The 25,160-nt window shown below is 48.6% G+C and overlaps 2 protein-coding genes across 2 annotated transcripts in view; both read left to right on the top strand.

Moving 5' to 3' along the window:
* LOC310843463 (uncharacterized protein) overlaps positions 1 to 21,784 on the top strand; it is a 34,241-nt gene extending 12,457 nt beyond the window's left edge. Inside the window, exons 2-3 of the mRNA XM_083736906.1 lie at positions 15,673 to 15,799; positions 20,366 to 21,784. Of these exons, the coding sequence (XP_083593032.1) occupies positions 15,673 to 15,799; positions 20,366 to 21,720 (1,482 nt within the window). The 3' untranslated portion in view covers positions 21,721 to 21,784. The remainder of the gene's footprint in view (positions 1 to 15,672; positions 15,800 to 20,365) is intronic.
* The window catches only part of LOC310843327 (uncharacterized protein), a 153,589-nt gene that overhangs the window by 26,638 nt on the left and 101,791 nt on the right, over positions 1 to 25,160 (top strand). The window contains exons 3-5 of the mRNA XM_083736517.1: positions 12,147 to 12,191; positions 12,591 to 12,635; positions 13,523 to 14,015. Of these exons, the coding sequence (XP_083592643.1) occupies positions 13,614 to 14,015 (402 nt within the window). The 5' untranslated portion in view covers positions 12,147 to 12,191; positions 12,591 to 12,635; positions 13,523 to 13,613. The remainder of the gene's footprint in view (positions 1 to 12,146; positions 12,192 to 12,590; positions 12,636 to 13,522; positions 14,016 to 25,160) is intronic.

Here is a 25,160-nt window from a genome sequence, read left to right as displayed (position 1 = left end):
CTCCCTCCCCGAACATCGTTGAGGTGTCACAAGATTGCATACCAGACACCCCCCCCCAGTCAGCAGGGTCAGGATGGTCCCTCCACTAGTGCAGCCAACGTGGTTGAGCAGGCCCCCAGCAGGCCACGGACACGCTTACAAGCTGCCCGAACTCAAAAATCTAAGTCTGGTCCACTAAAAGGCAAGGCACCAGCTAAAAAACCTAGGGCGAGCGCTCAAAGTGCCAGGCCGGCGGTGGCCTCTACATAAGCCCCCCGCAAAGAGGTGGTGGATGTTCCCAGTGTATTTCAGGACAACCCTAGGCGACCGGGCATCTCGGAGGAGTCATCTTCCGAGGAAGAGCTGCCCCCTCAGCAGGTGGCCTCAGCCAGCGACCCGGCCCCCGGTGACGACACATCACGGAGCGGAAAGCGGAAGGCGAAGAAGAAGCACCGGTCCATGAAAAGCAAGAATAGAGGGATACTTCAGACTCCGACGATGAAACAGGTACCTCCTCCTCAGATGGGGATAGTGACGCTCCAATGGAATCATATTGGGGAGAGGGGGAGGACATTGGAGCTCCCCAGTGGGTTCACGAACGGAGGGCCAACTCACACAGGAAGACATTTAATGGCACGCTTGATTGGAAGGATGGGGCCCTGGTTCCAGACGTTAAAGTCTCAACCAACGCCGCCACTGACTTTATTCTGGGGAACCACCTCTCTAAGAGGAAGAGGAACAATATATTGAATGGCAATTATGTAGATATGTTCTCCTTGCTGCCCCCAGCTCAGGTCAAGGGAAAAGGGGAGAAAATTAAGTACTATGGGAAAAGGAGGTACAGGGTACCCCGGGTAGAGCGAACGTTTGAGAATTGGCTTAATGGCTATCAAGTGTTTATGGCTGTGGTGTCAAGTTGCTATCCCAAGAGGGGTGCGCATCTCGTGTCCTACCTGGCACATGTCAGGAGGGCACGGGAGTTGGCAGGAGATGAAGCTGCTTTGGCGTATGATGAAGACTTTCGGAGGAATGCCTCGCTACTGTCTTCAACGCGCTGGGACCAAAAGGACAACAATTGCTGGTTTGACCATGTGGGGCCCAATATCGAGAAGAAAGCCGCCCAACAGCCAAAATTTGGTAAGGTGGAGACCCAACGCCGTAGGCAGTGCTGGGACTTCAACAAGGGTACCTGTCAGCGCGTTAATTGTAAGTACGTGCATGAATGCGATAGGTGCTTAGGCAGCCACCCTGCAGTCAACTGCTTCAAAGGGAGGCAGCAGCCCTTTCAGGGAGGCAGGGGTAACCTCGCTCGGGGAAACAGGGGTGGCTCCGTTGGACCAGCAGCCCCCGCCCAAGGGCCAGCTGGGGCTCGTCACTAACATCTCCCTAGGCCTCGCGTGCTCTCCGATAAAATTGGAACCCTTGAGAGCATTGCTAAAGTTCTATCCAAATAGATGTGCAGCCCACCTACTGGATGAAGGGTTTTCTGAAGGTTTTAGAATTCCGGTTGCCTTCACACCCAATTCCAGTTGCCCCCCTAACCAGAAATCAGTCTTGGAAAGGCCTGACATCGCATTTAAAAAGATACAGAAGGAGATTACAGCCGGCAGGGTGGCCGGTCCATTCGCAACTCCGCCTATCGAAGGGCTTCATATCTCCCCGCTTGGTATTGTCCCAAAGAAGGCCCCCGGCGAATTTAGAATGATACACAACCTGTCCTATCCCAAAGGAACCTCGGTTAATGACGCCATTCCCCAAGAGATGTGCACGGTGAAGTATTCGTCTTTCGATCAAGCTGTGCGGTTGGTGCGGAGCTTTGGCAGGGGCGTCTTTTTGGCAAAATGCGACATTGAGTCAGCATTTCGCTTACTTCCGGTTCATCCGGAAGACTACCGCTGGTTGGGTTTCAAATTCCAGGGAGCTTACTTCATTGACAAAGCTATGCCCATGGGTTGTTCTATTGCCTGTGCTGCATTTGAGACTTTCAGCACATTCTTGGAATGGGCCCTAAAGTTTAGAACTGGCTCTCTAGGGGTGGGTCATTATCTTGATGATTTTATTTTGGTGGCAAGTGATGCAGGGGAGTGCAGGTCCCTCCTCCTGGCCTTCGAGTCCTTAGCTAGGGAGCTGGGGGTCCCTCTGGCAAGCGAGAAGACCGAGGGTCCGGTCACTACCATGACCTACCTGGGCATTGAACTTGATACCGTAGCCCAAACCTCACGCTTACCGGTGGAAAAATTGGTTGTCTTAAGAGAGCTTATCGGCCAAATGCTGCCCCTAAAGAAGGTCACCTTGAGGCAAATTCAATCCCTCCTGGGGCACCTCAACTTTGCCTGCCGTCTAATTTCCCCCGGTCGTCCTTTTTGCGGCCGCCTAGCAAAGCTGTCCACGGGCTTACGGTCACCCCATCATAGGGTATGCCTTTCCAAGCCAGTAAAGGCGGACCTCCTTGTTTGGTTGCAATTCCTGGATGGTTTCAACGGCATATCGCTTTGGCAGGATAGTTTGGCGCTGCAGTCTGATTTCCAAGTACATTCGGATGCGGCTGGGTCCTTAGGTTTTGGGGTCTACTTCAGGGGCCAGTGGTGTGCCCAGCACTGGCCTCCCTCCTCGCAAGGCAAACCGATACTACGTTACCTGACATTCTTAGAATTCTTTCCCATCGTCGTTGCAATTCATTTATGGGAAGACCAGTTCAAAAACCATAGGGTTTGTTTTTGGACGGACAATCTATCGGTCGTGTCAGTTTTGAATAAACAATCGTCACGCTCACCCAGAGTAGCGTCCCTTTTACGGTATTTTGTCCTTACCTGCTTGCGCTTGAACCTTCACGCTTCAGCCAAGTTTGTCCCTGGTATTGATAATAACATCGCGGATGCTTTATCTCGTTTCCAGATGGAACGCTTTCGCTCATTGGCGCCGGATGCGCAGCAGCAGCCGCATCCATTCCCGGAGCACCTCTGGAATATTGGCAACGAGAAGCAATAAAGGGAGTATTGTCTGCGCTAGCGCCCTCTACCCTGAGATCGTATAATAAGGCATGGCTAGACTTCACATCCTTCCGCATCAGAAAGGGACGGTCCAAGCCAGGCAGGCCACCGTCCAAGTCGGAAGTCATAGAGTATTTGGTCCACCTTAGAGATCTTGGCCGGGCCCCCAAAACCCTCAATATTCATTCAGCGGCTATATCCTTCTTTTCTAAAACTCTATTTTCGGCGGATCCCTGTTCGCATTTTGTGGTGCGCAAGATGCTTGAGGGCTGGCGCAGGGCCAGGCCTCAAGGCCGGGACAGAAGAAGGCCAATAACTTTAGATATACTCACCCAAATCCGTAGGAAGCTGAGGGCCCTGTGTTGGTCAAGATATGAAGCAAGATTATTTTCAGCAGCGTTTTCTTTTGCATTTTTTGGCGCCCTACGCATAGGCGAAGTGGTCTGTGAGGACCGCGCAGCCTCCAGGGGGCTATTGCTGGAGGACGTAACTGTGGGTAGTTCACATGTAATGTTAAAAATCCGTAGTTCTAAGACTGACCAGCTTGGCAACGGAGCCTTGGTTCGCCTTCAGGCGACTCAAAAGGCAGGCCCTTGCCCTGTAAAGGATGCTAGAAAATACCTGTGTGTAAGACCAGAATCTCGGGGCCCCTTTTTCTTGCATTCCGACGGTTCCTCCCTCTCAAAGCAGCAGTTCACCAGGGTCTTGCGCAAAGCAATTGCCGCCATTGGGCTTCCCCAAGAGGAGTATGCCGCGCACTCCTTTCGCATTGGGGCAGCGACCACCGCCGCCCATATGGGCTTACCGGCGGAAAGAATTATGGACATGGGTCGCTGGAAATCTAACGCATACCAGGGATATATCCGTAAGCCCTTCTAAATTCCCCTCAGCTTTCTCCCCGGGCACTCCTCCTGATCCGGTTCTCCGATTCTCTCTTTTCAGTTACTGGTGTGGTTCGACTGTGGATCCTCGGCCACAGCATCGTATATTGGGCAAAGCGGCGCGCCGAACAAAGGGGCTGGGATAAGGAGCTACGGCTACCCAGCAGGGTCAAATTGTCATGGATCACTAGGAGGGGTATGCGTTGGGAAGAGTTTTTCCTAGTCGTATCCAGAAAAATCGCTGCCGAGGGCCCACCCAGTGCCATGGTCATCCAGCTGGGCGAGAACGACTTGGCGTATAGGAAAGGGGTGGACCTGATATGGAACATTATCAATGACTTGGAATTGTTGAGGGCATCCCATGAAAACATTACAATAATTTGGTCATCTTTGCTGGAAAGGCGATGTTGGTGGGATGCAGAGAAACCCGTGGCTGTGAACAAAGCTAGGAGGATTGTGGAGCGCACGGTGGCTCGTAGAGTGGCCGCATGGGGCGGTCGGGTCATTCAGCACCCATGCATACGGTTTGACAAGGAAATGCTTTATCACTGGGATGGCGTGCATCTATCTGATGCTGGCAATGATATTTGGTTGGCAGATATTTTTCAAGGCGTTAGGGATTGGTTGCAGGTCTGAGGGTATTGGCGGCAAGCTGGCTTGCGGCTCGGTGGCGGTAGGCATTGGCCGGGGTATTATCATGCAGATGAGGTTGGGGGGGAGGAACGCCATCACCTCCCCCAATGCTTGAAGGGTAGTTCGTTAAAGGACTCCGAGGGGCGACGCCTCGTCCGAAACCTACGGAGGCTAGGGCCTAAAGCGCGCCCCCGAGCGGTAACCCCTCGGGGAGCGCCTAGGGATATGCATCTCGGGTGGCTCCCCCTGTTGGTGTTTAACCCTTCCCGGTCAGACCGGATAGTCGGTTAGGGCCAATGCCTAAAGCCAATACCCTTCTTTCCTGTAATCAATAAAGTTGTGGCCATTTTCGCCCATTAACCTAAAACTCTGTGTCCGTTGTCTTCATTTATTCCACCTGTGGGGGGGAGGGAATAGCCACACAAAGATATATCTAAATTTGTCTGGCAGGGCAAAAAGCCCAGAATAAAATTTAAGATTTTAACTGATGCAAAAGATAGAGGGGGATTTGCCTTGCCAGACTTAAGACTCTATTATGAATCAGCAGCATTCTGCTGGTTGAAGCAATGGCTACTTCTTGAGGACACAGACATTTTGGACTTGGAAGGGTACAACAACAACTTTGGTTGGCATGCATATTTATGGTATGACAAGGCAAAGGTCTACAAAGGTTTTAAAAACCATATTGTTAGGAAAGCATTGTACAATGTTTGGAATCGATATAAAGATTTGTTGGAAAGTAAAACCCCTAGGTGGTTGTCACCAATGGAAGCTAAGGCGGTGAAAAAGCTTAATATGGACTCCAATTGGCCAAAATATTGTGAAATCCTAGAACATGATGGTGAAAAGTTTAAACTACAGAGTTTTGAGAAACTAAAGTCCAAAGTTCAAGATTGGTTACATTATTATCAGATAAATGAGACATTTAAGCAGGACAGGAAATTAGGATTTCAGAAGGAGAGGTCAAAGTTGGAAACAGAATTGTTAGAACCCAATACTAAGAATTTGTCTAGAATGTATAACTTGCTGTTGAAATGGAATACACAGGAAGAAACGGTTAAATCAGCTATGATTAAATGGGCACAGGACATTGGTCATGACATTATGTTTGCTGACTGGGAACGGTTATGGACCACCGGTATTAAGTTTACGGCATGTAGTGCCTTAAAAGAGAACATAATGAAAATGATCTACAGGTGGTACATGACCCCAGTCAAGCTGGCAAAAATTTATCATCTGCCCAATAATAAATGTTGGAAATGCAATGAGTCTGAAGGAACCTTCTACCACCTTTGGTGGACCTGCCCAAAGATTAAAGCCTTTTGGGAAATGATCTATAATGAAATTTAAAAAGTCCTTAAGGGGACATTTTCAAAGAAACCGGAGGCTTTTCTTTTGGGCATGGTGGGCCAATTGGTGCCAAGAAAGGATAGGACATTTTTTATGTATGCAACCACAGCAGCAAGAATTCTTCTGGCAAAGTATTGGAAGACGCAAGAAATACCTACTCTGGAAGAATGGCAGACAAAGGTGACTGAGTTTATGGGACTGGCAGAGATGACCGGCAGAATCCGTGACCAGGGGAAAGAGGCGGTGGAAGAGGATTGGAAGAAATTTAAAATTTATCTTAAAAATTGTTGCAAAATTGAAGATTGTTAAGATGTTAAGGGGTAAGAAAAAGAGAACTACAGCGGTAAATAATTATCTTAAGGAAATCGAAAGAGAATTAAATAGAGAAATGGACTTAAGGGTTGCTAAAGAATTGCAAAATAAGGATGCAGAGAAAGGGAGGTATGGGGAAGTCATATTTTATTTTATATGTTTTCGTTTTCTGTGTTATGTTTGTTGTGTTGTTTTCTTTGTTGTGAAAACCAATAAAAATTATTTTTAAAAAAAACGATGTGCAGGAATTGCTGCGTCAGAACCGCATCCTGCAGCGTCACCTGGCTAAGGAGCGCTTAGATAAGTCTAAGTCCCCTCGTCGACGCTCCCGCGAGGGTAGGCATAGGCATAGGTCACCGGTTTCGAGTTCATCAGACAGCTCCTCCAGCCCTGATTCGCGCAGAACAGGTCGCAGGAAGAAGAGGTCTTGCAGATTGAGGAAGCATGGGCGTAAGTGCAGGAGGGACTCTTCGGATTCTTCAGATCTTTCAGGTACGTGTGATTCCTCCTGTGGCGAGTTGGAAGAACGGTGCAAAGGGTACTGGGTTACTACCCACAAGGCCCCTGGCCTGCCTAGTTAGATTTGGGAACGTCGCACCCAGCGCCATCACCGTGCCTTTGTGGCCAAGGAACCGTGTGGGGAGGATGGGCTTGATGCGAAAGGGAAGGTGCGGGCATCTAACTTCAAGGCCACGGATCAGCCTCCTGGCATCCGGTTTAAAAGGAATATACCCAACCGTATTCTAAATGGAGAATTTGTGGATTTGTTTGCCCTGCTCTCCCCAGCTTATTCTTGTAGTTCCAAGTTTAAGCCTGAATCGCGTCGCAAGAAGGAGAAGGCAGTGGATATTGATAGAACTTTTGACAATTGGCTAGCTGTCCGCCTCTCCGCGATGCTACCTTTGTTACAGGCTTATCCCAACAGGACTGCAGCCAATTACTTGGAAGCAGGGTTTCGTTTTGGCTTCTGCATCCCTGTCTCCAATACACCGGTATCCAGAACCCCTCCTAATCAAAAGTCGGTAATGGAAATGCCCCTTGTTGCTTTTAACAAAATTGAAAAAGAGCGGCGTTTAGGCAGGGTGGCCGGCCCTTTCCCGGCTCCCCCTTTCAAAAAGTTTATAGTTTCCCCTCTTGGCATAGTGCCCAAAAAACTTCCTGGTGAGTTCCGCATGATACACAACCTTTCTTATCCTAGGGGTGGGTCTGTAAACGACGCCATACCGCAGGAGCTTTGTTCAGTTAAATATGCATCCTTGGATGTGGCCATTAAAATGATCAGGGAATTGGGCACTGGGGCCTTATTGGCAAAATGTGACATCGAGTCAGCCTTTCGGCTGCTCCCAGTTCATCCTGAAAATTTTGGCTGCTTGGATTCAAATTCAGGGATAGCTGGTACTTTGACAAGGCTATGCCCATGGGCTGCTCTGTGGCCTGCGCAGCCTTTGAAACCTTCAGCACATTCATTGAATGGGCCTTCAAAACCACATCTGGTTCCCCTTTTGTGACCCATTACTTAGATGACTTTCTTATCATTGGGGCTCCAGACTCCCCCAACTGTGCCCTATCCCTAGCTACATTCATGCGCCTTGCAGCTGACTTTGGCATACCTCTGGCTGCTGACAAGACCGAGGGCCCTTCGACTATCCTTTCCTACTTGGGTATTGAATTGGACACAATTCAGCAGTCGTCGCGCCTACCGCAAACCAAGTTGGAATCCTTGAAAGCTTTGCTGGAGGCAATGCTTGGGGTTAAGAAGACCACCCTTCGCCAGGTGCAATCCCTGTTGAGTCATCTTAATTTTGCGTGTAGAGTAGTGGCGCCAGGCCGTGCCTTTTGTGCCCGTCTGGCACGGCTCACAGCCATGGGGGTAGCCCCCCACCATCACATCAGGGTGACAAGGCAGATAAAGGACGATCTGAGGTTTCGGCTTGCATTCCTGCAGGATTATAATGGGGTGTCTTTTTGGCAGAAGTGCCTTAACCCCGGGGTGGAGTTCCAGGTTCATTCTGATGCTTCTGGCCGCTTTGGCTTTGGTGTGTTCTTCAGGGGACATTGGTGCGCCCAGCCGTGGCCATCTTCTTGGCACGCAGCAGGCATTACTCGGGATTTAGCCTTTCTGGAGTTCTTTCCTATTCTAGTCGCCATTCGCATCTGGGGAACCCTCTTTTCGAATTCCAGGGTCTGTTTCTGGTGTGACAATCAAGCAGTGGTAAGAGTTATATCTAGGCAGTCAGCAAAGTCCCAGAGGGTCATAAGGGCCCTGCGCCTGTTTGTGCTGGAGTGCCTGCGGCACAATATTTCTTTCACTGCCTGCTTCATACCTGGCCTTAACAATAACATTGCTGATGCCCTGTCTCGTTTCCAGATGGAGCGTTTCCGCGAACTGGCACCAGGAGCAGCCCAGACCCCTGAAGCCTTCCCAGACAATCTGTGGGAGATTGGAAGCGAGAAGTAAACCAGGGAGTATTGGCAGCAATAGCACCCTCCACTAGACGTTCTTATTCCAGGGCCTGGGATGCCTTTGGGCGCTTTTGTGGCTCTGTAACACGGCGCACATCCGAAGAGGAGGTGCTTCAGTTCTTGGTGCTCCTAAAGCGCAAGGGCCTTGCCATAAAAACTTTAATGCTTTACAGGGCAGCTATTTCTTTCTTTTGTAAATTCCGTCACTGGCCAGACCCCTGTGACAGCTTCCATGTCAAGAAGTTACTGGCTGGGTGGCAGCATGTCATTCCCCCTCGTCAGGATGGCAGGAAGCCTATCACCATAGACATACTTTATCTAATTTGGAAAAAAGTACCAGAGATCTGCTGGTCAAATTTCGAAACGCGTCTCTTTTGGGCAGCATTTTCCTAGCCTTTTTTGGTGCCATGCGCATTGGGGAGTGTTTGGCTGGGCCCCTGCAATCAGGGTTGGCAGACAACGACATCAAGTTCTCTGGGCATACGTTGAATGTTAAGATTCGGTCCTCAAAGACTGACCAGTTGCGGAAAGGGGTCACGCTCGCGCTGTCCCCAACGGAACAGGCGGGCCCCTGCCCATATCACGACACACGCTGCTTCTTCAGGGTCCGGCCCCAGTGCAAGGGCCCTTTCTTCATTCCCTCAAACACGCGCCCGTTGACGTGATCACAATTCACAGCGGTTTTATGCAAAGCCTTATCTGCTTGCGGTGTTAGTCCCCAGGAATATTCCGGGCACTCGTTTCGTATTGGGGCTGCTACTTCAGCAGCGATACAGGGTTGGGACCCCGCAAACATCAAGACACTGGGCCGCTGGCGCTCGACAGCCTACAAAAGTTACATTTGTCCCGGCTCCTCCTCCTTATCACTTGCAGTTTAATTGTCTTACAGGTTTGCCCACCATGAAGATCTGGGTGATAGGCCACAGCATTGTCCATTGGGCAGCAGATTATGCACGGTCTCAAAATTGTGGCCTTAACCTTAACATCCACCCCAAGGTACGCTTTTATTGGATGGCCCAGCGGGGCATGCGTTGGCGGAGCTTGATGCCCATGCTGCGTAGTGCCGCAGCGACCCATGATCCTCCAAGGGTCTTGATTATACATGCGGGGGAGAACAATCTAGTGGAGCAAAAAGGCATTGCCCTTGTCCTTGCTGCAAGGGCAGATCTAAAAAGCCCGCATGCCTTGTACCCATCAATGACCATCGGCTGGTCCAATCTCCTACCCCGTCTTCGCTGGAGAGGGGCTTCCAATCCCTCTCGCCTCAATTATGCGGTGAGTAAAATTAACAGGGCCATGCGCAACACCATGCGCCAAATTGGTGGGTTCTCTATCCCACATCCCACCATCACATCAGATAGAGTTGACCTATTCCGGGGGGACGGGGTGCACCTGACCCCACTGGGCAATGACGTCTGGGTCCACGACTTGCGATAAGCCCTTGGGGACTGGATAGATTGCGGGGTTTAATTGGTCCTCGGTTGTGGGACTTGGCGGCGAGGCCCTTTAGGGCCTCGAGTGGCGGTTTTAGGCCTTGGCAAGGTAGCCTTTAGTCTAACATCAAGTTGGGGGGGGATGAATTCATGCTCCCTCCCCATGCGGCGGCGCGTGCAGGGCCCGTTAAAGGGCAAACTGGGAGTCCCTGGCCCTAGAGCGGCGGCATATAGGTCAAACTCCCCGGACGAGGTCAGTGGAAGGCCATGCTGTGTAAGCTTGCGCTTTGCAGTCCCCTCTCACTGGGCCTCAACTGCCTGCATATCCTCAGCGAGGCGGGCTGAGAGGGTTACCTGACAAGGCCTATGCCAAGTTTCCCACTTCTGAAGTTCAATAAAGTTGTGGCCAATTTGAACCCATACTCTGGTCTCTTGTGTTATCATTTGGGAAAAGGGGTAGGCACCACAGACAGGGTTTAGCGCGTGTGCCCGCAAATGTAAATATCTCTTTTGTTACACTCGATGGGTGTTTGGTGGAGGGCAAAGGGAACCATAAGGGACGCAGGTGGCGCTGTGGGTGAAACCACAGAGCCTAGGACTTGCAGATCAGAAGAACGGCGGTTCAAATCCCCGCGACCGGGTGAGCTCCCATTGCTCAGTCCCTGCTCTTGCCAACCTAGCAGTTTGAAAGCACATCAAAGAGCAAGTAAATAAATAGGTACCGCTCCGTTGGGAAGGGAAACGGCATTTCCGTGCACTGCTCTGGTTCGCCAGAAGCGGCTTAATCATACTGGCCACATGACCCGGAAGCAAGATGAGCGCCGCAACCCCAAAGTCGGCCATGACTGGAACAAACGGACAGGGGTCCCTCTACCTTTACAGGGAACCGTGGGGCAGGGTCCAGGATGCTCAGATTACTGCCACCAGACCTCTCCTTTCATGATGTAACCATGATGTATTAGTGATATAGTTGGGGTTGTATAACATGAGGATTAGCAGCTGATAAATGTTTGGGGCCTCTCTTGTTCTGGGCATCCATCTTGTTCCACCTTGTGGCAGGTGGGAGTCCTGTCGCCACAGTCTTCAATAAAGACCAAGCCAACTGGCTGCTGTTTTGCTCTGGTATTCCTGTCTGGTGTCATTGTTTTCTCCTCAGATTTCTCCATTCACAAAACATGCCCAAAGCCTTCAAAATGTGCACTTTCCTGCATTTTGCAGCTCAGCAATGTGTAGTCCCAGGAGAGGCAGGAACAGTGTGTCTTCCTGTTCGCCCCTCAGCTGAGACCTGCCTGGATGGAGACCTGAGAGCCACCTCTCAATGTCTGGAGGGCTGACCCATGGAAGAGGGAGCCAGCTTGTTTTCTCCTGCCCTAGAGGGGAGCACCCAGAATAAGGGACCCAGAGGACCAGAAAGCAGTTTCTGCTGCCTAAAGAGCAGGAAGAACATTCTGACGGGAAGAGCAGCAGAATCCCTTGGGAGATGGCGGACTCTCCTTCCTTGGAGGCTTTTAGGCAGAGGTTGGATTCCTGCCTTGCAGGGGGGCTGGAATAGATGACCCTCAGGGCTCCCTCCCATTCTAGGAGGAGCTTCCTTGCTTCCTGCAAACCCCTTTTCCCTGCAACCTCTTCCTCCAGTTTCTGGCCAAGGGAGGGAGCGGATCACAGACCCACCAAGAGCAAAAATAAAATGAGCATCTCTGGGATTGTGCAATGCAGGAGAGAAAAGGCAGAGAGGACTGAGCAGGGTGGACTCGGCTTTGCAAGGGTTAAAGGGAACTGAGCTGCATTCCTAGAGAGGACAGGAAGTAAAGGGGAACCAGGTCCTCCAGAGGAAAACCCCCTCCCTTCCCTTCCTGCAAGGGGGGGCGGGGTTGCTTTCTGCTATTGCAAAGGCTGCATTGCTCTCTTCCACGGGGATCTGGTGAGTCTCCTCTCCCCCCCCCCCCAGGGTGCAGTGGGGAGAAGGGGGGGTCCCAGGGCTGCAGCAGGGGAGGGTGGCTCATGTGTGTGGGGGGAGCCCCAGGGAGCAGGGGGTCCTGCCAGGGAGGGGCGAGGTTGCGCGAGGTTTGCAACTACAGGACTCTATATTCTGCATTTGTATAAAGACGCTGCTTACTCCTTTGGGAAGGGCAATCCTCTCCTGGGATCTGGTGAGTCTCCTCTCCCCCCCCCCCCCAGGGTGCAGTGGGGAGAAGGTTGGGGTCCCAGGGCTGCAGCAGGGGAGGGTGGCTCATGGGGGGGGGGGGAGCCCCAGGGAGCAGGGGGTCCTTCCAGGGAGGGGCGAGGTGGCAGGAACTGTCTCCTTCCTTTAGATATTTTGTGGGGGGGGAGGGGAGGAGGTTACCGCCCCCCTTCCAGAAAAAAATTTATTCAGAGCCCCCTGGGAAATCTAGCAGATAGAAATCTGGCTTCTTTAAATAAGGCTATCAGTAGGACTTCTGCTGTGTGTGACACGGGTCAGCGTCATTGCACAAGAGAGGAAACGTGTCTGAATGGTTGCTCCCAAACCTCTTTCTTTGTTTCCCTTCTTTCTTTCTCCTTATTGGCAGAGGAGGCCAGCCAAGCAGATCAAGCCAAGCTTTGTGAGGAGCTGGGTATGTTTACATGGAAAAGAGAGGAGAGAGAGAGGAGACAGGAGAGCCATGTCAGATTAGATAATTTATTACGGTCAGAGAGCAGCTTACAAAACACACTTGGGGGTACAGTCACAGAAGTAAAACAGGCATTTTATGTACAACAACAAATTTAAAAACAATGTACACCAATAAACTATCCCAAGGAGTTGACTCAGAGTCACCCATGAAACTGAGTTTGGGGATTTTCATGACGGACTATTTTGAGGTGGGAGATGGTCTGCGCCTACAGATCTGTACACAGAATCTGGCCACCATCCAGGTCATCTTCTGATCTTTGCCTAACAGGAAAAGGTCTAATTTTTGCTTTTGCGGGAGGTCAGAGAGCCTCACCAGCAGGGGATCAATGGTCTTACTACGTGCATCTTCATAAAAGGGATGTCTAAATAACAAGTGTTTTGGCTTCCTATCTCTCCCAATGGACAGTGTATAGTGAGGCCGGCCTTTAGGAGAGCCATGTCACCTGGGCGCAGGATTCCAACCAATGTCTTCAAGCTACAAGGAAGGAGATTCGGACTCAACACACCTAGTCATTTTTCACGAGGCATCAATGACTCCCTTGTCAATCAGTTCTGACTTCATGCATTGACGGGAAGGAAGGAGCAACCAGGCTGAGTCCCCTTGTATTAATCTCTTCGCTTTACTCCACATTTGAACAGGCCTTCTACAGGCCTACATCTCCTCCTCCTCCTCCTCCTCCTCCTTTTTAGAAAGATAGCTCAGAGTCTGGGCTGTGGTGCAGTCCTACCCTGGTTCCCAGCAAGGCTCATCCATGCTTGCTCAGGGAACCTTTTTCTTCTCCTGATATTGTACAGCTTTTGTAACAGAACAATGTATTTGCTTTGCAGGATTTGCTAGAGCTTCTCATTTAGACGGACAGGACTTGGCAGAAGACCAAAGGGTTCCTTCCGATCTCTCAGAGGCTCCCTCAGAGCACAGATGGATGTGCGAGACTCAGCTGGCCCTGGAGCAGGAAGAGGCCATGCCATCCAAACCGGGAGCAGTGGGGGATTCTGGGAAAACTCTGTGCAGAAGATCCTGGGTGAGGAGGACACCCTCCGCTCAGAGGTGCAGAGCCAGCAGGTGAGGCAGTTCTGCTGCCAGGAGGCCAAAGGGCCCCGAGAGGTTTGCAGCCGGCTCTACCACCTTGATCATCAGTGGCTGAAGCCAGAAAGGCACACGAAAGCTGAGATGCTGGACCTGGTGATCTTGGAGCAGTTCCTGGCTGTCCTTCCTCCGGAGATGGAGAGCTGGCTGAGGGACTGTGGAGCAGAGACCAGTTCCCAGGCAGTGGCCCTGGCCGAAGGTTTCCTCCTGAGTCAAGCAGAGGAGAGAAAGCAGGTGAGAGAGACTTTCCTCTGGATACTCCCAAGGGGCTCCAAACAGAACGTAGAAGATCCAAAAATGGTCTGCTGATGGCCCATCCCTTTTCTGGGAATGAGATCTAACATCCTTAAAGTTTCTGTCTTTGTCGTTCTCTTTCTTATATTTCTCACCATTCATTTACTGTTTTGAATCCTTGTTTTTCTTACAGAAAAGGGATCATTTTGCAGAAATGGACCTGGATTCCTGTGAGGCAGATGAAAGAATGAAGCCAACAAGACCTCCATATTTATCTTTTCATGGGGGCAGAAGTGAAACAGCGGCTGTGGAACCAGATCAGGTCAGGGGAAGCTGCCTTGTGCGGACAGAGGCCAAGGGATGGAGCAATGTCATGGACTGGTTGGTCACAGAGGAGTGGTGGGAAGAAGCAGCCTGGGAACCAGGAAGGGAAGACGGCTCAGAGCCCAAGGAGTGAAGGTGGAGGAAGGATGAGCGGTCAGAGGGAGAAGAGGGAGAAGCCTGGGAAGAGGAGGTGCCAGAAGCTGAAGGGGAAACAGGGCTTAGTGAGCTTGGAGACTCTGTGGCAGAATGCAGTGCAGAATCAGAGGCAGAAGAGGGAGGAGGCGAGTGAGAGGAGGAAGGTCAAGAGGCAGAGGTGAGTCAGGAGAAGGAGGAGCCACCGGGGGCTCCCTCTCCTTCTGCCAGAATCCACCCTCCCTGCTTGTCTCTCAGAGCCAAGAGAGGTCTAACATGGAGGAGCAAAGGCAGGCTGCACACTGGCGCACTGTTCAATCGCTTGCCAGAAACCCCAGAGAGGTGGGGACTTGGAAAGCTATGGGGAGCCGGGGGCCTTCACTCTCAGCAACTGCTTTTGTGGATGAAGAGGCTCATGGAATGAGCTGCTGTTCTCATTATGCCTCAAACTCAGCCAAGTCTGTGAACATCGTGTTCTTGCTGATAAAGGGTAAACTCCAGCTGTGAACTGTGGGATTTCCTGCCCACATAACTCTGTGACTCCAGCCTTCTGAATGTTGCCAGTAGGATTCATCTGTAGTTGCAGTTTTTATGGAATCCTAGAGTTGAAAGGGACCCCAAGGGTCATCAAGTCCCACCCCCTGCATTGCAGGAATCTCAGCTAGATCCTCCAAGACAGATGGCCATCCAAACTAGGCTTCTTGTATTTCTATATTCATCAATGAATGCTAAAATAGGCTTCTAAGCAGCGGGCAGGCGATGACAAATAATTTCCAGGATTCACCTAGCCAGCCCCATCCGCTGCAAAATGGGGCCTGCCCCCCACTCCTCCCCCTCTCCATGCCCCCATGAACCCCTTGAATTTCGCTCTAGGGCATTGGGAGGGAACCTCCCCAGAACAACTCACGAGGAGAGGAGAAAGTGGATCCTTCCATCGGGGAAACTGGAATGCTTGCGTAGGCAGAATAACGTAAACATAAGCTGGAGTACCACCTATTTGCAAAAAGACGAATACCCACAGTTAAAATGCAGAATAAAAGAATTCAATTAAAGCATTAAAATAGGTACCCATAATAAAAATGTGCAGCAAAGCAATCCTATTGAAATAACACAGCAATTAACAGGAAGGAAACCACAGAGCATTGTGTAGCAGATCATATTTCTGCTGTCTCAGAGGAGGACATTTCCCTTTTTCTCTTAGGGTCCAGTGTGCTTTGAAGATGTCGCTGTTCGTTTCACGGACGAGGAGTGGGCGTTGCTGGATCCTGACCAGAGAGCTCTGCATAAGGACGTCATGGAGGAGAATCGGGGGATCGTGGCCTCTCTTGGTAAGCCTCCGTGTGGGATCGTCCTATCTGCCAGGAAATTCAAAAAATACCTCTATGTGACAAACCTCTCATATTTTCACAGTGCCCCCTACAACACCTGGGAACCTAATACCCCCCACAAGAAATAGTAGATTACAGTTTTTTCTGTGAACAATCTTCCTCCAGTTCTGCCTCCTTCTACCACAGTTGGGCTGATGTGAACTGCCCAGGCATCTTAAATGTCAGCTTCAGAGTTGTTAGAATAGATAAGTAGCTTCTGTCAGGATTTCTGTATTTGTTTTTGCTGCTGTCAGTCTTGGGTTGACCAAAGAGATGACTGACACTGGAGATCGAGGGGATGCCATGACTGGGCCAAACAACATCTGCCCCAGAGAAGAGCCAGGCTGATTGAATCTCAGGTAGTAGTAGCAGTGATATTAATAGCAATGGCTGATTAGTGCGTGTCCAGACGAGGTGCGGGCTCCCCTGGGGGATATCATAAATTTGTCCCTTGGCACCGGGATATTCCCAGGGGAACTGAAGGAGGCAGTGGTGCACCCGCTCTTAAAGAAAACATCATTAGATCCCTTAGATCTATCCAATTACCTCCCGGTTTCGAATCTTCCATTCCTGGGTAAGGTAATTGAGAGAGTGGTTGCTGAACAGCTTGGCAGGTTTCTGGATGAAACATCGGCTCTGGATCCATTCCAGTTCGGCTTCCACGCTGGTCATGGGACCGAGACGGCTCTGGTCGCCCTAACAGATTATCTCCACAGGCAGCTGGATCGAGGCGGGTCGGGGCTGCTGATTCTTCTAGACCTGTCAGCAGCCTTCGACATGGTCGATCACGAACTCCTGGACCACCGCCTTGCCGACATGGGGATGCAGGGCACATTCCTTCAATGGCTGCACTCGTTCCTCTCTGGTTGGGGACAGAGGGTGGCGCTTGGGGGGAATTGTCATCGCGCCACTCCTTGGTGTGTGGAGTGCCTCAGGGTGCGATACTCTCCCCGATGCTTTTTAACATCTTTATGCGCCCCCTCGCCCAGCTTGTCCAGAGTTTTGGGCTGGGTTGCAATCAGTATGCCGATGACACCCAACTCTGCCTGTTGATGGATGGCCATTCTGACTCGGCCCCTGCTGCGAGATCACATTAATCCGGTATTATACCAGGTGCACTGGCTCCCGGTGGAGTACAAGATCAGGTTTAAGGTGTTGGTTTTAACCTTTAAAGACCTATACGGCCTAGGGAGACTTCCGGGTTGGTGCCTCCGGCAATGGCGGAATTCCTCTGATCGGGAGTAATTTGCCCCGTGGGAATTGGGTCTTGCCGCCACGGTGAAGGCAGAGACCCGCAAAAAATCACAGGTGGGAGAAGCCTGTGAGCATGGGATTCGGCGGGCACCTTTTGCGCCTCCCCTACTCGCGGGGAAACCCGGTTTCGGGGATCCAGAGCGAAGTGGGGTGAGCGGCGCGGTGCTTTGAATCGTCTGCTTCTTCCACTGAGCGAAGTCGCATAGCTGTTGCCGGAGAGCACTTTTTCCTGTGGACAATTTGACTCCAAAGTAATTACCCATGAGTAGAACTGAAGCGGGAGAATTGGATTTTAAACATTTAATTTGGCATCGAAACGGGGAGGTTCAATACAGGAAGTCCGCTTTCTCTATTTGTAAATAGACTGAGGCAAGGAGGCTGCAAGCTGAAGTCTTGGAAAGCCTTCTGTAAAAGACTAGATTTCCATCGGCAAAGAGCATAAAACCCCCCTTGGAGGCAGGAGAAGAGGGGGGGAAGTTGTGGACTGAGTATGCGTGCAGGAGAGAGTGAAGAGAGTTAAAATACCGCCGCTCTGACCCTGGAAACGTGCTGCTAGCAGGACTGACGTTTTGGAATGTTCATTGACAGCACTTAGAACGTTCCTTGACAGCTAGCAAAATAAGAGAAACACATTGTTTCTACTGTCTCCGGCTGCTTCTAAAAAGGAGTAAAAAGTAACTGAAAACTGAAACTAACTTTGGATTGTATGAGTTGCGTTTAAAGGGGACATTATTGACTATTATAAATAGAAACTGTTTCCCCCTAGTGGAAATCTCTGAAATTGGTTGCTTTATAAGAGTTGGGCTAGGGGAATTTCCAGCTGCAAGATAAAAAATTGTGAGACTCTGGGATTGACCTTGAATCTCTTAAGTGTTATGGCAAATGGAAAGGAAAAAACAGACGAAATGTCGACAGAAGAGGCCTTAGTGGTCGCATTAGTGAAAATAAACGATTCGCTGGGACAGCTTCACAAGAAAACAGACGTGATAAATGTGAAAGTGGATGCTGCAAATATTAAAATCGGCTTAATTGTAGAAAGTTTAAATAATCTGGGACAAAAGGTGACCACCAATACAGAAACCATCCAGAAATTGATACAGGAATCTACTTTGATATGGCGAACTGCGGATGAAGTCAGGGAGAAAACCCTTGTTGCTGAATGCAAAGCAATACAACTGGAGAGTGAGAGAGTCCCATCCATTCAAAGGCAACTCGATGAACATAAGCTGACATTTGTTATGATGGAACTTAAAGAAAAACAGACGAATTTGAGGACCAGAGCCCTACCTGATTTGGGAAAAGAAAGTTTGACAGAGTTTCAGGAGGAGACAGGACTAACATCGGTTGAGAAAGAGAGGTATTTGGGGGTCAGTATGACCGCCAAAAATGTGAATCTATTTAAGGATAACTGTGAAGGACGTTGGATTGAAGAGAAGGGGGATTGGGAAATATGGGCAAATCTGAAGTTGTTATTGTTGGGCCGAGTTGTTGTGGTGGGGATGAGGGTTGCTGTGTTGCCGGGGATGTTGCTTTTGTTTCAAACAGTGCAAGTTTTGAATGGGATGGATTGTTTCATGAGGTGGCAGAGGGATGTTTCTAGATTTGTTTGGCAGGGCAGGAAGGCTCGAGTAAAATTTAAGATATTGACGGATGCCAAAAAAGGAGGTGGACCTGCCCTGCCAGACCCCTAAACTTTGTTGTGAACCATCTGCTTTTTGCTGGCTGAGAGAATGGCTGCTTCTTGAAAGCACTGAAGTGTTGGATAATGGCAGATGAAGTTGATGGACTATATGGAATTGGCGGGAAAGACTGGCAAGATCCGAGACCAGGGAGAAGAGTCGGTGGAAGAAGACTGGGAAAAGTTTAAAGACTATTTATAGAAATATTGTAAAATTAATGAATGTTAGAAGAATGTTGAAATGAAGTTATATGGCTTTAGTAGAAATGTTATAAGGAATTAAGTATAAATACATTGAGTATCAAAGGAAAAATAAGAGTAAAATGTGTTAAGATAATTATAGGATAGAAAACGGGAAGATGGAAAGGAATTGCTGAAATAATTAATAGAAGTGGAATACAAAAAGAGAGGTGTGAGGAGGCCGTGGAAATATGTGAAAGAAAGATAAGATATTGAATTTTTTTTCTTTTTTTGATGTGTTTTTAAATTGTTTTTGTTTTGTCTTGTTAGTTTAATGTTTTAGTGCTATGTAGTGATTTTGTATTGTAATGTACTGTTTTTTCTTTGTTTTTTGTAAGTGTTTAAATTGTAAAAGTAATAAATATTATTTAAAAAACTAAAAAAATAAAGCCCTATACGGCCTAGGACCTTCGTACCTACGGGACCGCCTCTCCTGGTATGCCCCATAGAGGAACCTACGGTCTGCAAATAAAAACATCCTGAAGGTCCCAGGCCACAGAGAGGTTAGGCTGGCCTCAACTAGAGCCAGGGCTTTCTCGGCTGCGGCTCCAATTTGGTGGAACGCTCTGTCACAAGAGACTAGGGCCCTGCGGGACCTGACATCTTTCTGCAGGGCCTGCAAGACAGAGTTGTTCCACCAGGCTTTGGGTCAGGGCGCAGCCTGACTCCCTCCTCTGGCAACCTGCACAGAATTTTGCTTAACGGTTGCCATCAATTTGATTTTAATTAATTTTTATAATGAAATATTTTTAGAATGTTGGATTATTTGATTGTTTGATTATTTGATTGTTGTTAGCCGCCCTGAGCCCGGCTTCGGCTGGGGAGGGCGGGATATAAATAAGATTTATTATTATTATTTATATTATTATTAATTTTTATTTATACCCTGACCATCTGGTTGGGTTGCCCCAGCAAATCTGGGAACCTTCCAACACATATACAGTCGTACTTCTGGTTGCGAATGGGATCCATTCCGGAGGTCCGGCCAGATAACGAGGTTTTCGCAACCCGAGGATCACTGTTCTGCGCATGCGTATGGATTTGTCACTTTCATAAACTGAAGTATATATAACCTGAGGGTTACGTAACCCGAGGTGCTACTGTAAAAACATGAAACAGTAATAATAACAACAATATAATCTAATGCAAAAAGGACAAAATTTTTACAAAAAGTACAAAATTTTTAAAATGAGTAACTTACTTCAAACAAAGCAACATTCAACCAACGATTAGAATCCAGTAATAAATACATTGGTTTATTGCAAATAACAAAGGTAATGAACACTGCCTTCTCTACAACAAATTTAATGAGTATTATTTCCTGAGGCTCTAATCCCTTTTTCTCTCCATTGCAGATTGTGATGAATTGGAAATCAAGAACAAAGGTGACCACAACACAATCTGCAGAGTGGAGAAGGCACGTAAAAATTTGGAATGTGGAAAGAGCTGCGGTCAGAGCTCCCATTCCAGTTCCCATCAACCAAATCTCATTGGAAAGAAACCCTATCAGTGCATGGAATGCGGAAAGATATTCAGTATGAGATCCTCTCTCACTTCCCATCAAAGAATTCATACAGGGGAGAAACCCTATCAGTGTATGGAATGTGGAAAGAGCTTCAGTAGAAGCTCCGACCTGACTAAACATCAAAGAATTCATACAGGGGAGAAACCCTATCAGTGTGGGGAATGTGGAAAGAGCTTCAGTCACAGCCACAATCTCACTTTCCATCAAAGAATTCATACAGGGGAGAAACCCTATCAGTGTGTGGAATGTGGAAAGAGCTTCAGTAGAAGCTTCGATCTCACTAAACATCAAAGAATTCATACAGGGGAGAAACCCTATCAGTGTGGGGAATGTGGCAAGAGCTTCAGGCAGAGCTCCAATCTCACTTCCCATCAAAGAATTCATATAGGGGAGAACCCCTATCAGTGTGTGGAACGGGGAAAGAGCTTCAGTAGCAGTTTAGATTGCACTTCCCATCAAAGAATTCACACAGGGGAGAAACTCTATCAGTGCATGGAATGTGGAAAGAGCCTCAGTACGAGCTCCTGTCTCGCTATGCATCAAAAAATTCATACAGGGGAGAAACCATATAAATGCTTTGAATGCGGAAAGAGCTTTAGTAAGAGCTGCACTCTCACTTCGCATCAAAGAATTCATACAGGGGAGAAACCCTATCAGTGTGGGGAATGTGGAAAGAGCTTCAATAGAAGCTCCACTCTCACTAAACATCAAAGAATTCATACAGGGGAGAAAACCTATCAGTGTGTGGAATGTGGAAAGAGCTTCAGTAGCAGTTTAGATTGCACTTACCATCAAAGAATTCACATAGGGGAGAAACCCTATCAGTGCATGGAATGTGGAAAGAGCTTCAGTAGCAGCTCCATTCTCACTAAACATCAAAGAATTCATACAGGGGAGAAACCATATAAATGCTTTGAATGTGGAAAGAGCTTCAGTATGAGCTATAATCTCACTTCCCATCAAAGAATTCATACAGGGGAGAAACCCTATCAGTGCGTGGAATGTGGAAAGAGTTTCAGTCAGAACTCCTCTCTCACTTCTCATCAAAGAATTCATACAGGGGAGAAACCCTATCAGTGCGTGGAATGTGGAAAGAGTTTCAGGCAGAGAGGCCATCTGAATACCCATCAAAGAATTCATACAAGGGAGAATCACGGAATTGTAGAATTTTCAAGCTTGAAGTGATCCCTGGTGCAATCTATTCCACCCATGTGATACAGGAATAGCAAGTAAAGCATCCGTGAAAGATGACTATCTAACTTCATTTGAAAACCTCAAAGAATGGAAATTCCAGCACTCCCAAGGGTGTGCTCTTGCTGTCAAAACGTTTTTCTGTATTATTTAGTCCGTCTTTTTTTTTAAAAAAAACAACACTTGAAGGCATTGGTTTGTGTCCTACCCTGTGGAGCAGGCGTCCTATTGGGAAGACCCAGTTCTCTGAGTGCATGTTCTGGAAAGTGGGCAATAGGTGGATAAATTTTGGAACAAGAAGGGGACAGATTAAAATTGCAAAGTTTTGAGAAGCTAAAAGGGAAAGTGAGAGACTGGCTTCATTACTATCAAATAATGGAAGTTTTTAAAATGGACAGGAAAATTGGCTTCCAGGTGGAAAAAATCAAAATTAGAGACTGAACTGTTAGAACCCAGTACTAAGAATTTGGCAAGAATGTATAACTTGCTGTTGGAATGGAATACACAAGATGAAATGGTTAAATCTGCAATGATTAAGTGGGCACAGGACATTGGTCATAACATTATGTTTGCTGACTGGGAAAGGTTGTGGACCACCGGTATGAAATTTACGGCATGCAATGCCCTAAGAGAGAATATTATGAAAATGATTTACAGGTGGTACATGACCCCAGTCAAGCTTGCAAAAATCTATCATTTGCCCGATAATAAATGTTGGAAATGTAAAGAAACTGAAGGAACATTCTTTCACCTTTGGTGGACGTGCCCAAGGATTAAGGCTTTCTGGGAAATGATCTATAATGAACTGAAAAAGGTACTTAAGTACACTTTCCCTAAGAAACCAAAGGCCTTTCTCCTGGGCATAGTTGGCTAATTGGTGTTAAAGAAGGACAGAACATTCTTTATGTATGCTACAACAGCAGCAAGAATACTCATCGCAAAGTATTGGAAGACGCAAGATCTATCCACCGTGGAAGAATGGCAGATGAAGGTGATAGACTATATGGGTTTGGCAGAGATGACGAGCAGAATCCAAAACCAGGGAGGAGAAACGGCGGAAGAAGATTGGAAAAAATTTAAGGACTATCTAAAGAAATACTGTAAAATTAATGAATGTTAAAATGACGCTGGATTATAAAATAAGGAGTTAATAGCGGTAAGGGATAATTTAAATAAAATGAATAACATTAAAATTAAGCTAAAAGTAAGGGAAGGATTTGCTGACAAATTAATCAGAAACTAGAATACAGAAAGGAGAGGTATGAGGAAGTCGGGAAAGTAAGCTATAAGAAAGTAAAAATTGAATTTGCATGTGTTTTTTGTTTGTATTTTTTATATTGTCTTTTTTCTTTTTTGTTTGTTATTGTGTTTTCTTGTGTTAAAAATTTGTGGAAACCTCAATAAAAATTTATTTTTAAAAAATGGAAAGTGGGCAATAGGGGCAGTACAGGATTCCTCTTGGTGTACCGACCTTCCCACTGCACCAAGGATTCCCTGCCCGAGTTGCTCCAGGTTGTGGCGGATGTTCTCCTGGAGACACCTAGTTTGGTTGTCCTAGGGGATTTCAACATCCACACCGACATGACCTTACAAGGGGCCGCTTGGGACTTCGTGGAAAGCATGGCCTCCATGGGGCTGTCCCTGAATATGTTTGGCCCAACTCATAGCCGTGGACATGCCTTAGACCTGGTGTTCACCTCTATGGATGTTGGTGATCTGACACTAAGTAAAAGCGAAACTAAAGAAGTGCCATGGTCAGATCACTTCCTGGTGCAACTGGACTTCTCCGCAAACCTTCCCCTCTGCAGGGAGGTGGGACCGATTCAGATGGTCGGCCCCTTAATGGATCCAAATGGTTTCCAGAGCGGGGTAGGGGATGTTTCATCCCATATTGATGGCCTTTCAGCTGATTCCTGGTGGCCCGCTCAAATGTGGAGTTAACCAGGGCTATTGACTGTTTGGCTCCGAAGCGCCCTCTCCGATTGCATGGAGCCCGGACAGCCCCGTGGTTTTCCACGGATCAGAGGGCAATGAAACAATCGCTGAGACGGCTAGAGCGCCGGTGGCGGATAATCCATTCTGAATCACAGTTTCTTCCTATATTCTGCACTATACCAAATGTAAGAATTCACTGATAAATGTATCTATGTACTGGCTCACTGGGAAAACTTCAGAAATTCATATAGACATGTGAGCTCAGCTACTCAGCAGCCCCTCTACCTGAGTGATGATTTCTGGCATCCTGATGCCTGAGTGCCGGACTGGTAGCAATTCCAGAAATAACAAACCCAGAGGAAGACAAAAGGGTCAGGTTACATTCCATGGGTGTTTGGTGGAAGGCATGGGGAACCATGGGGCAGGGTCCAGGATGCTCAGATTACTGCCACCAGACCTCCCCTTTCATGATGTATGAGTGATGTAGTTGGGGGGGGTGCAACATGGGGATTAAAGGTAAAGGTACCCCTGCCCGTACGGGCCAGTCTTGACAGACTCTAGGGTTGCGCGCCCATCTCATTTAAGAGGCCGGGGGCCAGCGCTGTCCGGAGACACTTTCTGGGTCACGTGGCCAGCGTGACATAGCTGCATCTGGCGAGCCAGCGCAGCACACGGAGACGCCGTTTACCTTCCCGCCAGTAAGCGGTCCCTATTTATCTACTTGCACCCAGGGGTGCTTTCGAACTGCTAGGTTGGCAGGCGCTGGGACCAAAAAAACGGGAGCACACCCTGCTGCGGGGATTCGAACCGCTGACCTTTCGATCTGCAAGCCCTAGGCGCTGAGCTTTTACCCACAGCGCCACCCGCATCCCCAGAAAGGTTACATGGGGATTAGCAGCTGATAAAAGTTTGGAGGCTCTGCTTTTCGGGGCTTCCATCCTGTTGCAGCTTGCAGGTGGGAGTCCTGCCACGACAGTTTTCAAGAAAGAACAAGCCTACTGGCTGCTGTTTTGCTCTGGCATTCTTGGCTGGTGTCCTTGTTTTTTGTCCAAGGGAGCCCTCAGATTTCTCCATTAACATAACGTACCCAAAGCTTTCAAAATGTGCACTTTCCTGCATTTTGCAGCTCAGCAATGTGTAGTCCCAGGAGAGGCAGGGACAGCGTGTCTTCCTGTTCCCCCCTCAGCTGAGACCTGCCTGGATGGAGACCTGAGAGCCACCTCTCAATATCTGGGGGGCTGACCCATGGAAGAGGGAGCCAGCTTGTTTTCTCCTGCCCTAGAGGGGAGCACCCAGAATAAGGGACCCAGAGGACCAGAAAGCAGTTTCTGCTGCCTAAAGAGCAGGAAGAACATTCTGACGGGAAGAGCAGCAGAATCCCTTGGGAGATGGCGGACTCTCCTTCCTTGGAGGCTTTTAGGCAGAGGTTGGATTCCTGCCTTGCAGGGGGGCTGGAATAGATGACCCAGGGGGCTCCCTCCCATTCTAGGATGAGGTTC

Source organism: Podarcis gaigeae (genome assembly GCF_964106915.1).
Source record: "Podarcis gaigeae genome assembly, chromosome: 4".
Classification (NCBI taxonomy): domain Eukaryota; kingdom Metazoa; phylum Chordata; class Lepidosauria; order Squamata; family Lacertidae; genus Podarcis; species Podarcis gaigeae.
Note: the sequence above shows the minus strand (reverse complement) of the source record. Positions and strands in the feature narration are given on the sequence as shown.